This window comes from Triturus cristatus, chromosome 11, assembly GCF_964204655.1.
Source record: "Triturus cristatus chromosome 11, aTriCri1.1, whole genome shotgun sequence".
In the NCBI taxonomy this organism is placed as follows: domain Eukaryota; kingdom Metazoa; phylum Chordata; class Amphibia; order Caudata; family Salamandridae; genus Triturus; species Triturus cristatus.
The window spans coordinates 1,083,237,630-1,083,250,914 of record NC_140594.1 but is presented as its reverse complement, the minus strand read 5'-3'; the positions used below and the strand labels follow the sequence as shown (position 1 = coordinate 1,083,250,914).

Sequence of the window (13,285 nt, the reverse complement as noted above, 5' to 3'; positions counted from 1 at the left end):
TCTGCCTCCAGAAGATGCGTGGGACCGTGGCCAGGGCGTGGTCAGCGGAGCGGAGTTTCCTGTTGGGTACGTAGAAGGAGAGTCGACTGTTGAGATAGGCTGGGCCGATTTTGTGGAGTGCCTTGTGTGCGTGGATCAGGAGCTTGAAGGAGATTCTTTTGTCGACGGGAAGCCAGTGCAGGTTCCTCAGGTGGTGGGTGATGTGGTCGCGGCGTGGGACGTCGAGGATCAGGCGTGCAGAGGCGTTCTGGATTCTCTGTAGACTGTTGATGAGCTTGGATGAGGCTCTGGCGTAGAGGGCGTTTCCGTAGTCGAGTCTGCTGCTGACTAGGGCCTGGATGACTGTTTTCCTCGTGTTTGTCGGGATCCATCTGTAGATCTTGCGGAGCATGCGGAGGGTGTTGAAACAGGTGGAGGAGACTGCGTTGACTTGTTTGGTCATGGAGAGTTTCGAGTCGAGGATGACTCCCAGGTTGCGTGCATGGTCGGTGGGGTCCGGGGGGGACCCCAGTGACGTGGGCCACCAAGAGTCGCCCATGCGGAGGGGTTGGACCCGAGGATGAGGATTTCCGTCTTGTCTGTGTTCAGTTTGAGGCGGCTGTCCTCCATCCAGTCTGCGACGGCCTTCATTCCTTGGTGGAGGTTGGATTTGGCGGTGAGGGGGTCCTTGGTGAGGGAGAGGATCAGCTGGGTGTCATCGACGTAGGAGATTATTTTGAGGTCGTGCTGTCGGGCGATGCGTGCTAGTGGTGCCATGTGGACGTTGAACAGTGTCGGGCTGAGGGAAGATTCTTGAGGGACGCCACAGATGATCTCGGAGGCATCGGATCGGAACGGGGGGAGGCGAACTCTCTGGGTTCTGCCGGAGAGGAAGGAGGTGGTCCAGTCCAGGGCCTTGTCTCAGATCCCTGCGTCGTGGAGGCGCGTGCGTAGTGTGCGGTGGCAGACGGTGTCAAAGGCGGCGGAGAGGTCCAGGAGGATAAGGGCTGCCATCTCGCCGTTGTCTAGCAGGATCCTGATGTCGTCTGTGGCGGCGATGAGGGCGGTCTCGGTGCTGTGGTTGCTGCGGAATCCTGGTTGGGACGGGTCCAGGATGATGATGTCTTCGAGGTGATGGGTGAGCTGGGTGTTTACTATCTTCTCGATGACCTTTGCTGGGAACGGAAGCAGGGAGATGGGTCGGAAGTTCTTGAGGTCGCTCGGATCCGTCTTGGGTGTCTTCAATAGGGCGTTGATCTCTGCGTGCTTCCAGTTCTCAGGGAAGGTGGCGGTCTCGAAGGAGAGGTGGATGATTTTGTGCAGGTGGGGTGCGATGGAATTGCTGGCTTTGTTGAAGATGTGGTGCGGGAGAGGGTCGGAAGGGGATCCGGAGTGGTTTGTTCCCATGGTCTTGATTGTGTCCTCGATGCTCACGTTGGCCCAGGTTGTCAGGGTATCGTGGGCGGTGGGGTGCGGTGGGTTCGGTACGGCGCGGTCGGCAGGGGTCGTCTGCGGTCTGAAGCTGTTATGGATGTCGGTGATTTTCCAGTGAAAGAAGGTGGCGAGGGAGTCACACAGGGCGTGCGATGGCGGGATGTCGTTGGTGTTAGAGCTGGGGTTGGATAGTTCCTTCACGATGGTGAAGAGCTCCTTGCTGTTGTGTGTGTTGTTGTCAAGGCGGTCTGTGAAGGAGGTCCTTTTGCCGGTCCTGATGAGGTGGTGGTGGTTGCGGGTGGCGTCTTTGTGGGTAGTGCGGCTGTCTGGCATCTTGTTGCTGTGCCAAATGTTTTCCAGTTTCCGGCAGGTGCGTTTTGAGTCGAGGAGTTCCGGGGTGAACCAGCTGACTCTTCTGCTGGTGTCTCTGCTGGTGGGATTTTTCAGCGTGGCGATGGTGTTGGCACAGCGTTCGAGGGTGAGTGTGCCCTCATCGGGGTTAGTGGGGTTCGTCGGATGGTTGAGTGCGAGGCTTGTCTGTATTTGTTCTTGGGTGACTTTGTCCCAGCAGCGGCGGGGGGTCTGTAGTGTGCGGTGGTGTGTGAGGGGTTTTCGGAAGGAGAAGTGGATGCAGTGGTGGTCTGTCCAGGTGAGTTTGGGGGCGTGGCTGAAGGTGACGTGGGGGCTTGAGGAGAAGATGGCACCTAGCGTGTGTGGCCGGCGATGTGGGTCGGCGTTGTGATGAGCTGTTTCAGGCCGAGGTTGGCGAGGTCATCGATCAGGGTGGAGGAATTGCTGTAGTTGTTTTCCAGGTGATAGTTTAGGTCTCCGAGGAGGATGTAGTCGGTGGAGGTCAGCGCGTGCGTGCTGATGAGGTCGGCGATAGAGTTGCAGAATTGAGGCTGGGGTCCTGGCGGTCTGTAGACGAGGGTGTCTCTTATGGTGGTCTTGGGGTCCGTGTGGATCTGGAAGTGCATGTGTTTGGCGGTGCTGAGGGTGTCGTTGGTGTTTGTTGAGACCCTGATGGTGTTTTTGTGGACGATCAGTGACGAAGCAGTGTCAACCAACAGAGTTTGAGCAGGTTCTGGGGAGGCATTATTTTATAAACCTTATCAAAAGTCAGTCTTGTAGTGCCACAGGGCTGATTCTGGCCAAATTGCTAGGTTTTTACCCATACATACATGGATGGTGAAACTGCTACAGCTCTCATAGACCATGTGACTTACATTCTGCAGTGTTTAGATGCACCTATGTTGGATTTGAAGAAAAATCAAATATGCCAATTAAGTTCAACAAAACAGTTTTCATGTTTAGGGAAATGCAGTGAGGGCTTGTTGAGTAGCCTGTCTACCAAGGTCCATAAAGGTGAGCAAAATGTGGAATCACATTAAAAAAGGTGGATTTTTCTACTAAAGGATTCACTCTTCATTTCAGTTTTTCACACATAATGTGAGTTAAGCGATTTGGCATGAACCACTTGTTGATTAGAAGTTAGTAGGATGCCTGAGGCACCAGTTGCAATTATTTTAGTAATACTAGTCTTTGACCCTCTGAAGTGCAAACGGCTTTAAAGATGTTAATGTCTTCCAAAGGCTATGCTGAATATGCAGCCATCTGAATGCATACCTAGGAGATAGGACGAGTGGATTGATGATCATTCAACAGCATTAAGATGTTATTTTTATTGCAAAAAGAGGAAGAATGATCACAAAGCAGCCATTAGAAAAAAACTCATCCTCTAACCTTTCTTAGTTTAGTTTAAGTATAAAACACCCAAAATTCCCAAACAATACAAATCTTCACATTGCACGTACAACTAAGAATATAAACTATATAATTGAATTTAAACATGACACATTTAATCCAAAGCAAACACAAAGAGATAATGGATGGAGCGCTGAAACTTTTCAGACTCTCGCCCCCAGTCACAGATCTGGGTTGAATTCATCATCTTTCTTTTGCTCACTTCACCACCCCAGTTCAGACCCAGCCATATGCATATGAGTCTTGACCCTTTTCTTCATGGGAACAGTCCAGCCCGAACTGCCAAGCCAGGTCTTCCCTGGACCGGAAACAAGCATCCTGGGACCAGTTTCGGGTTGACACCTCATCAGCCAGGCTAGCTTGAATCCAGTGGCAGAGTGAGCACAGGAACCATATCTGGGCATACCCTGCCAACTTAGGACGAACAAAGCAAACACAAAGAGATAAGGGACAGAGCACTAAAACACTTTCCCCCAGTCACAGATCTGGGTTGAATCCATCATCGTCCTTTAGCTCACTTCTCTACCTTGACTGGGGGTGAACATATGATTTATACAGCATTCTGTCCATCATTTGTTTGCTTTTCACTTTCCGCCCTAAGTGGGATGGGTATGCCCAGACGTGGGTCCCTTGCTCAGTGTGCCACTGAATTCAAGGTGGCCTGGCTGATGAGGGGTAATACCCTGAAACTGGTCCAAGTATGCTTGTTTCCGGTCCAGGGAGGACCTGGCTTGGCTGAATCCCTTAAAACCTCCAGTACAGAGGGTCCACAAATAATCCCAGCACTGAATGTATCAAGTAATTTAATTTTTTTAAAAATAATATTGTGCTCATGTGTTATAAGAAGGAGGGTAAGGACAATTCATGTAACACTACTTTGTGTTTGTTTTTTTCTTGGCAGATTGCACAAGACCAGACTGTAGTAAATAAATTCAAACTCCAAGCACTGATCTATCCAGTTCTTCAGGTGCTGGATTTCAATACTCCGTCGTATCAAGGGAACAAGAATATGCCCATCCTTCCACGGTTTGTGATGGTGAAGTTCTGGTTGGACTACTTAAATGGCAATCACAACTTTGCCCATGCAATGCTGGTGAACAATCATACAGCTCTGGACCAACGCCAAGCTGAGGCCCTCAGAGCTCGCCTCGACTGGAATTCACTCTTGCCGCCTGCAATCAAAAAACAGTACCAGCCCGTGATGCAAAGCACCGGCACCCCACAAATTGCTCAGGAAATACCTGCATTGCTTGATGTCCGCGCTTCTCCATTGGCAGCACCCATGGAGACTCTACAGTTGATGCCGAAGACTTACATCCTGACCTGTGAGCATGACGTGCTTAGAGATGATGGAATCATGTACCTGAAACGCTTACAGGAGGCCGGCGTCGAGGTGGCACACGATCACTATGATGACGGCTTCCATGGCTGCATGATATTCGCCACATGGCCGACTTATTTCTCTGTTGGAGTTCGAACAAGAGACAATTACATCAAATGGCTTGAAAAAAACCTATGAAGTAGAAACTGAAATATTCTGGGCCATGGAGGAGCAGTCACAATGTGGCTGCATGACAATGCGTTCGTTAGACAATTTGGTTGCATGGTGGTGTATATAACATTATTTAAGTAAGTGCGAGACACAGTAGAAGCAGATTTTAATTTGGATTGGGAAAGTACATTATAGAAAACATGTATGCAAGGTTTTTGCCAAATAAGCAAACAAGGACATTGTTTTTGGATTAATAGCACTAAAGCTTCCTAGTGACAGTCTTCCTGGATTTCCTTGCCGTGTACCATCAGACTAAAACGGCTCAGGTCCCTCCAAACTTAGGATATTTTATGTAGATTTGCAACTACGTTTGGAGTACATTTACAGTATTTTGTGGAGGAATTCTTAATTCCAGAAGCTCTCATAAATATAAACATTTCTACATGCATAAACGTACATAGTTTACCTATATCCACGTATAAATATTTAGCAAAAGTGCATTTGCTAATTTATTTTTTATTTTCCTCTATTGGGAAGTTTTTTTTTCCTGTTTGCAAACTCTTTTCTTCTCACGGCACCAATTTTGGGGGAAGACGCCTCTCCGTTCTGACCCTGCATAAGATTTTATTCATGTGCTTGATTGCTTGATGCATGTAAGTCTCAGACAGTACGCAGGGTGGCACTGGATTGTGGAAGTTTGTGAATGCAAAAATCTAACATCCGCTTTTCATGGTGTTGGCACCCAAAAACACCAAGAAGTCAATTTACTCCAATATAAAATGGCACAAATTTATGTGGGAGTAAATCGATTTACGGATGGAAACTCACATATTGTCCTTTGCAAATGTGAATTTATACTTCTAAATTACATGCGCACACCTACACTGAACATTAGTTGCGTAAATTACTTTGTGAGTTGGGTCCATTACATGTAGTCCCATGTGGGTGTGATGGTAGGACTTCAAGTTAAATTAATCAAACACTGGACACAGTAGTCAAAGTCTAATTTTCTTTATAAAAATCAGTTACCTTTTTATTGAGTGGTACGCTATCTCATTGATGTAGGCATGTGTTCAAAACATCACCGAATAAGGACTTTTTTTTCCATCTGCGGAATCCGACTGGAAGCTGAATTCAACTCCACTGAATCAGCATGGCATGTGGAATGATAGCAGATGAGCTTTCTGTGGGAAAGTTTTTTTTTCTTTAAAAAAGTAATTATTTTAAAGAAAGAAGACGTGAAAAAAAATATTCTAACGAGGATTGTATGTTATGCTGCTGTGTGGGGTTTTGTATCCCATTTCATTATTTTAAGCAACAAAGCAATGCAATTATTCAAAGCTGCCTTTTACTTCAAAAAAAATAATTTCTTTATCCATTATATATTAATTTAAAGTTTGTGTCTGATAAAAAAATAATTTCCCACCGAGACAAATAATTTGAAAATGTGTGTATATATATGTAGCTTTAGTCTTACAGAGAAAGTTTTTATGTACCCAATTCTATGTTGGTTTGTTGTATTCATCTATGCATATACACTCCATACACTGAAGCGGTCCATGCTGATGCAAAGACCTTTTGCACTAAATACCACTTGGGTATATCCTCCAAGAAATGTGCACAATGTTTGCCTTTTATAAATTAAGGAATGCAACGAAGTGTGAATGGCCTTCTTTCAGATTATAAGATTCTGAGTGATTTTCTTAGTTTCTTCTTTAAAAAGCTACAAAAATGGTGCAATGCTGGTTTTCCTCACCTCTACTTAACTGTTCTAAACTGTATTACATTTTGTTCCATGGTATACCACTGCCATTCACCACACCCAATTGTTTATATAAGATTCATAGCATATTTTTTGTTTTTTTTGTTTTTAGACTTGGTATATGACTTTGCTATAACTCAAGTCTTTGCGATATTGACAACTCCAACCTTTGTATTATACGGGTGGAATTCATAGGGATTGTGAATTTATTGCTCAATATTGTAACTCTCCAGAGACAAGATTACTTACTGACCACTGCAACTATTACATTCACCTAACAGTTTGGTGTAACGCACTCTTGACCATGCGTGGACGTGTTTTTATGTGTGTGATATAGTGTATGTCTTCAACAGTACGACCAAAGCTCGGAAAGCTAGAACCAAACTGGACACACATGTAGCTTGAAATACACTGGAACCATTCAGCAAAGTAAAATCATTGATGATTATGTTGTCTAAAAGTCTGTCCTGTCAACTCCTTTTTCTTATTTTTGGGCTGATTGTCTATAGTGGGCTTACCAGGAGCTTACAGAGGCTTACAGCCTTACCATTGCTTAACATTGGTTGGATTTGTTGCCTCTTTCGTTTGTTTGCTTCTTATGGGATGGGTTTCCTTGTCCCAGTGTGGCCATCTTGTGTTTGTCCCTCCAGTGGAGCATATCCTGCTTACCATCTTGCTTATTGGTTGACTTCTATCCTTCCACTGCTCAGTTTTAGGAACTACTTTTTAAGTCTTGACTACTGGACAGCACTAGCGCGGCCTGTTGAGACACATATTTTTAGCTATCAGTGGGCATATATCCGTCTCATTGCTTATCATTGATTGGCTTTATTGTCACTCTCATTTACTTGCTTCTTATTCGCATCTTTGTGTGTTTGTCCCTCCCCTGGAGCATGGGTGCATTACTTGGCTCCTTCCAATGTTTGCTTTGTAATTGCTACTTTTTTCTTTTAGTTTAAGCACTACCCTTGAGTGCAAATTTTTCCAGTTGTCTCCCTATGTACGTCACTCCCCTCCATCTGCTCTGTATTCCTCTCTCACCAATTGTTGCATTACTCGCATTGCTCTCTCACCTCTGTGTTTCTCCCTGCCAGCTTCCCAGTGCGTTTTTCTGCCCGTGTGCTCCCCCTATCCGTGCCCTCAGTGTTTCTTCCCCATCGGCTTGCCTGTTTTGCTTCTACCTATGCACTTGTGTCCCCTATCTTGGCCCGCACCTCTGCCCGTGTTGCTTCTGCCCACCACCCAGGCCCCCATCTTTCATCAGCCATCTGTTGATTGTGCCCACCATTTTGCTTGCTCTCCAGCGCTTAAAGAAAAACATATTTTTTATTTTTTTATTCCTTTGCTGGATGTGCTATGCATCATGGTTAAAGATCAAAGGTAAGACCCATTGTCTTTGCAAAAGCTTATTTCTTTCTGACTTTGCACTGTGTGAGAGTGTATGTGTTTTCCAGCTCTCCCTCTTGCGTGTCTGCCTCTTAATTATCCACACCCCGTGGTGCTGTCTCCCACATGTATTGTAAACCGTCTTGTGTGCTTCCTCCCCTTGACAAAATGCCCTGTGCTTGGCGTTGCTTTCTACCCATGTGCCTATCCCCCACCCTCTATGTTACTTCTACCTTGATTGCTGATTTCACCCTCCCCTCATCCACTCCACATTGCTTCCCATCCTGCGTATTCTCTGTGGTATCCCCCTCCCACACCTCCGTTCCTTCTCGCGCAGTCCTTTAAAAAAAAATCTTGCATCCAGCCTCTCCACCTTAAAGGGCTTTTGCACTGCTTCTGTTTCCCACTATTTATTCTTAGCAATCCATCTCGGTTTCATAAATAAAGATTTGTGCCTTTTGTGCCTGCATCATTTCCTAGGCGAGCACGCATTCTGATGCATGCACTGCATTCCCAACAGGCATTGACAAAGCCAATAGGTCCCAAAGGCGATACCCATTACCTTTGCCCATGTTTGTCATTTGTTTTGCTAGCGTTTGGCAGGAATAGGAGTAATGCGATTTGTGCAAATCTACTTAAAAGTGCTGCAGTTATGCTGTCTTTTCTCAGAATGCCCTGGTACTTTAGTTGTTTTTCTGGGTACATATCTGTTTTATATTAGTCACTAAATAGTTTCAATATCGTGGTGCCTGAATTGAATGAGTAATGAACACGCCATCATGTTGCGCAGTAGAGTGATTCAACAATGGATCTCCGGAGGCTTTTTAGGCAACCTCGTCTCCAATGTCCATGCGCTATCGGCCAGAGAACAGGAGTGTGCAAAATTGTAATTCTGCTAGTGAAGTTTTGAGAAAGTGGCACACGTCTCTTTTACGAGACATTTCAGTCTTTAAGTGTGTGGCTGATCAAACACACAAAAATGTCAGATCGTGAGGTATCTCTGCTTTGTATCCTGTGGTTTTGGGAGCTAACAGTATATATCACATATTTGAGTGTCAAAGTGAAATAACAGTTTTATTTCACGCCATATGGTAAAGCTGTCTTGAGTGAAGCTATGATTGTAATTGAGTTGCATTAATGTTAAGCATATTGTCGGGACAGAGTAATCATTGTTTCGCCTAGGCATTCAAGTCATTGCTGGTAGGTGACAAAAATTTTTTACTTATGGCTTTAACTTTTTTCAAAGACCTGTTGTCCACAATTCAGTGCAGAGAGTGGGCACTGGGTCAACCCATTGCTCCTGATTGGATTGCTTTCTTTTCTGTCTCAATTCTTTGTTCTATATTCAGTGGCATTTAACCCTATGTGTTTTTCCTACCCCTGGAGCATTACTGAATTACATTTCTTCTGACTGGATAAATTATATTCTTCTACTGTTGACATGAGCTGACTCTTTATTTTTCTTTCAACACTACATAGGAGCATAGATTGTCTTTGCTTGCTGGCACCACTTCTTTTAACCCTTCCCTCCCTGCTCTCACTTTCTCATTTTACTCCCCTCGGTCTGTTCTGCTTGCTATTTAAAAACAAAATCTAATTAATTTTCCACAAGGCCTTGGCCACCTCCCTTTAACAAACCTCCCCTCTTCTGCCTTTATTTGTTCATTGCCCCCAGAGCTTCCCCACCACTTCCCATTTTTTAAAAAATGTTTTCATTTTCTTTTTTTTCCCAAGACGTTGCAGCTGCACTGTGGTACCAGTGATGCTCACTTCTTGTTTTGCACTCCTGAGCACTTTATTTTTTATTTTTACGTTACTTTTCTAAGATGGCTATTGAAAATATTGTAAGGATAAAGTAAAATAGCAGCTGGTGCATTACAATGCATGCAACACTCGATGTGATGATGAGTGCTCATGTTGGCCATCTTGGAATGGCCTTTCTTAAAAGAAAAAACATTTCAAAATGGCTACCGAATTTGTTGCATGCATTAGTTCGCATTGGTGGCCATTTCCGCTTTTTTTACTTTAGCTTTCCAACATGGCTGATGACAATTTTATAACAATGAAATAAAAGATAAAGTGCGTGTAAACTTGGGAGCAGCAAGCACTGGCAAAACCAGTAATTTGGCGCTCCTCATTTAATGAACAGACCTATTGGCTTTGCCAATCTTTGTTGTAGTACATAATCACCACGTTTCACCACATCACAATAGACAACCATTCTTGGTAGCAATACTCTAACTGGGGTGACATCAATTTGCTAAATTGGGTGATACAAAATAAAATGAATCGGAAATAGAATTTTTATCACCGGTATGTTTTAAAATCAGGACTGGGGTGAACATTTGCAGTGAGGGGTGTGTAACTACATTTAAAGAAAAGCTACATTGAAATCTTATTTTGTTTAACATGGCAGTCAACTAATTCTTCTGAAACTTGAAGCTTCCATCTTTCCCTCACCCATAATTGGGTCACTGGCGGCATTCTGTTTCACAAGCCAATATGAAGATAACATTCTACTATTAATGAAGTAGCACACATCACAAACTGAATTGTGTCCTATCTACAGATATTGCTGATGTACAACTAAAACTTATTATCTGACTGAATGATGTCAGGCAAAGTTGTCATTAAAAGGATTGCATTCTGGGTTGCATGCACATTTTGAAAGAAGGTGATGAATCCACTGTTACCAAACAATTAAGATATTGAAAAATCTGTATCTGTTTATATCATTGGATTGCGGTGATTGATTCTTGGCTGTTGGTTTCTGCAAAATCTAAAGTGTGGTTGTGCGTTGGGGTGGGGCAGTCTGAATTATTCAGAATACTATCACAAACCATCATATTTTATTCCATATTTGTTTGTTCCATGTAAGCTGCTGTTGAAGTCAATAATGGAGAAGCTCTGCAACCATTGAAAAGTTACGTTAAATTCATCATCACATATTTTGTAAGACTTTTTTTAGTACTAACTTCGTGTGCAATAGGTAACCACTCCAAATCTCCACACAGACTTAAAAAAGGATTGCCATGTTAAGGTATGGTGTAAACTGCTGAAATATCCCTGGTGTTTTTATTTATACTCCTTTTTTTTCTTCATTCCTGTAATGTACTTGTCCTTCATGTTTGTGTTATTGGTTATTTTTAATATGCAACTATTATTAAAAAAATGTTTGTGTGAACATGTTTTATGTATTAAGCTGTCTTGAGTTTTCCAATATGGTGTAACCTGAAATACATTTTATGTTTAATGCTTGGTGTTTTGAAATGTGAAAAATAAAACTTGTTCTAATCCTCATTTTGTGCTTTGTAATCTCTGAAAAAATTGTGGTGAATTTTACAAAAACAAGCATTGCCAGCACAAATGTTTGTAAGGTGGTGCATTATTTTTGTCATTTTTTTTTTTTTTTTGCAAGCTATGCCGCACAACTAAAAACAGCATTGACATAGCTAATAGGTCGAAGTTTAATTTGTTAACACATGCAGTGTTACCACATTAGAGTGAGAGAGACGGCAGGGAGTCAACAAGGAGTGCTATAGTTGTAAAGCAGCCCCTCTTGTAGTTCAGGGCAAGCACTTGAATGGAGGCAGAATGATGCACTCAAACAGCCATTGGCATTAGGTGAGAGTAGAAGAGGTCATTTACAGGGTCTCCAGCCAATCACTGAAAGAGGCTGTTGATTTAGAGGGATGAATTCAAAGCCCACTCTATGTATAGTGTTAGCAATAAGTCTGTTTGAGAGCAACAGTGTCAAAACACAGATTTATTTATTAGAAGAAAAACAGGCTGCCTCCTAAACATGGCCCCAGCCAGACTTAAAAGTCCCAGAGAACCCTCGAATATATAGCATAAGCAATTGGCCTGCTTCAAGGCTTTGTGGTAGTAGCAATTGAGAAATGGTAGGGATTAGGGTTAGAGTTGGTGTATGGAATAGGGATAAAGGTGAGTAAACAGAGAGGAATAGAATTATAGTACAATTTATAGCATGCTTCTCAGTTAGGAGTAGGGTTGGGTTTTGGGTTTCTAATAATATGGCAAGGATCAAAATTTGTATCATAGTGTAGTAAGTTACACTTTAGTGCTGATCACTTTAAACATAAGAACAAGAAAACCTCAGTAATTTAAAGATTTAACCATTTTGAAAAACAACTTGGCATCTCATTAAGTCTAAACAACAGGCCATGAATACAGAGGCTAATGAACACTGTAGGCTGTTATTTTAAAAAAACTAGTTTCCAGTTACTTTTGGGTAGGAGAGGCAGAAAGCGTGTTCTTCTCAACAGAATTTGTTGCAACAAATGTGATATAGTGGAACTTGCATTGGTAATGTAAAGGTTAGTCATTTTCAAAAAAGAGATATCCTATGAATTATTTTAAAATATTTTTGATAAATACATAGGACTTTTTTTTTTTTTTTTTTTTTTTTTTAAATGGATTCCTGTTGGCGCAAGCCTCCATTTGGAGTAAATACCTGCCTTTTTGGACTGCAGAGAAAATTTCAGGAATACTCATGGAAAGCTGTGGTAGTTGTAGTTTACTCATGGTAAAAATACATTACAAAAGTAAACTTGCAACTTTTTTCCTCTTGGAGAAATCCATTCCCCTACATCACTACAAATTATGGGCATGTTAACGTACCATTCCTGCTTCACATGGATTTCTCCTGCCCATGACAGGAGTTCATCTCTCACCATATCACCATATCCCTGGTGAGAATGTGTCTGCAAGTCTTTGTGAATACCTGCAGACTTACAGGTTTGTGGGGTTTTACCTACCAATCTTGAGGAGTTTTATATGTGAGCAAACACATTTTTTAATGTAAATTTGTGTTTCTGATGGATAGTGCCCGCTGATTCCTCACCTCAAAATACAACCGAGGCAGTAGACTGGGCCCAGAAAGCTTATTACAGCGCGTGCTGCTAGGTAGCGCCATGCGACTCTGGGTTAACTTTGTAAATCTTAAAAAAGAATAAAGTACATTTCTGGACCCGTACATCGTTACATATTAAAGTAATAGATGACATACCATTAGACAATAATGAATCGTTGTTCCATATAATCCAAAATATTCTTGCAAGAGGTCAGAAATTATTGTTGTCACACATGATAAACAATGATCAAATATTAAAAGTTGACAATGACTGATAATCAATTCACGACCCCTCCTCAATGATTCACTAACAGATACAATGTTGTGTCATTGCACATTGATTACTCTTCGGAACATTAGAATAAAAAATACACGTTTATTGCACATATTGGGTACCGGGGGAAGCCTATTCCTTGACTCTATATCATTCCAAAAATGACTGAGTGAAGCTGCATGTAAGTATCACCCCTGCCCATTGGCATTAGTTACACTATACAAACACTACACAAACACTACCCTAAACCCTAAAACACTACACTACACAATCACTACAACACTACCCTAAACCCTAAAACACTACACAAACACTACAACA

General features: G+C 42.7%; 1 protein-coding gene across 1 annotated transcript in view; it reads left to right on the top strand.

The window, feature by feature from the left end:
* NCEH1 (neutral cholesterol ester hydrolase 1) overlaps window positions 1-11,117 on the top strand; it is a 120,480-nt gene extending 109,363 nt beyond the window's left edge. Inside the window, exon 5 of the mRNA XM_085635431.1 lies at window positions 4,079-11,117. Within this exon, the coding sequence (XP_085491557.1) occupies window positions 4,079-4,696 (618 nt within the window). The 3' untranslated portion in view covers window positions 4,697-11,117. The remainder of the gene's footprint in view (window positions 1-4,078) is intronic.
* Window positions 11,118-13,285: the final 2,168 nt, after the last annotated feature.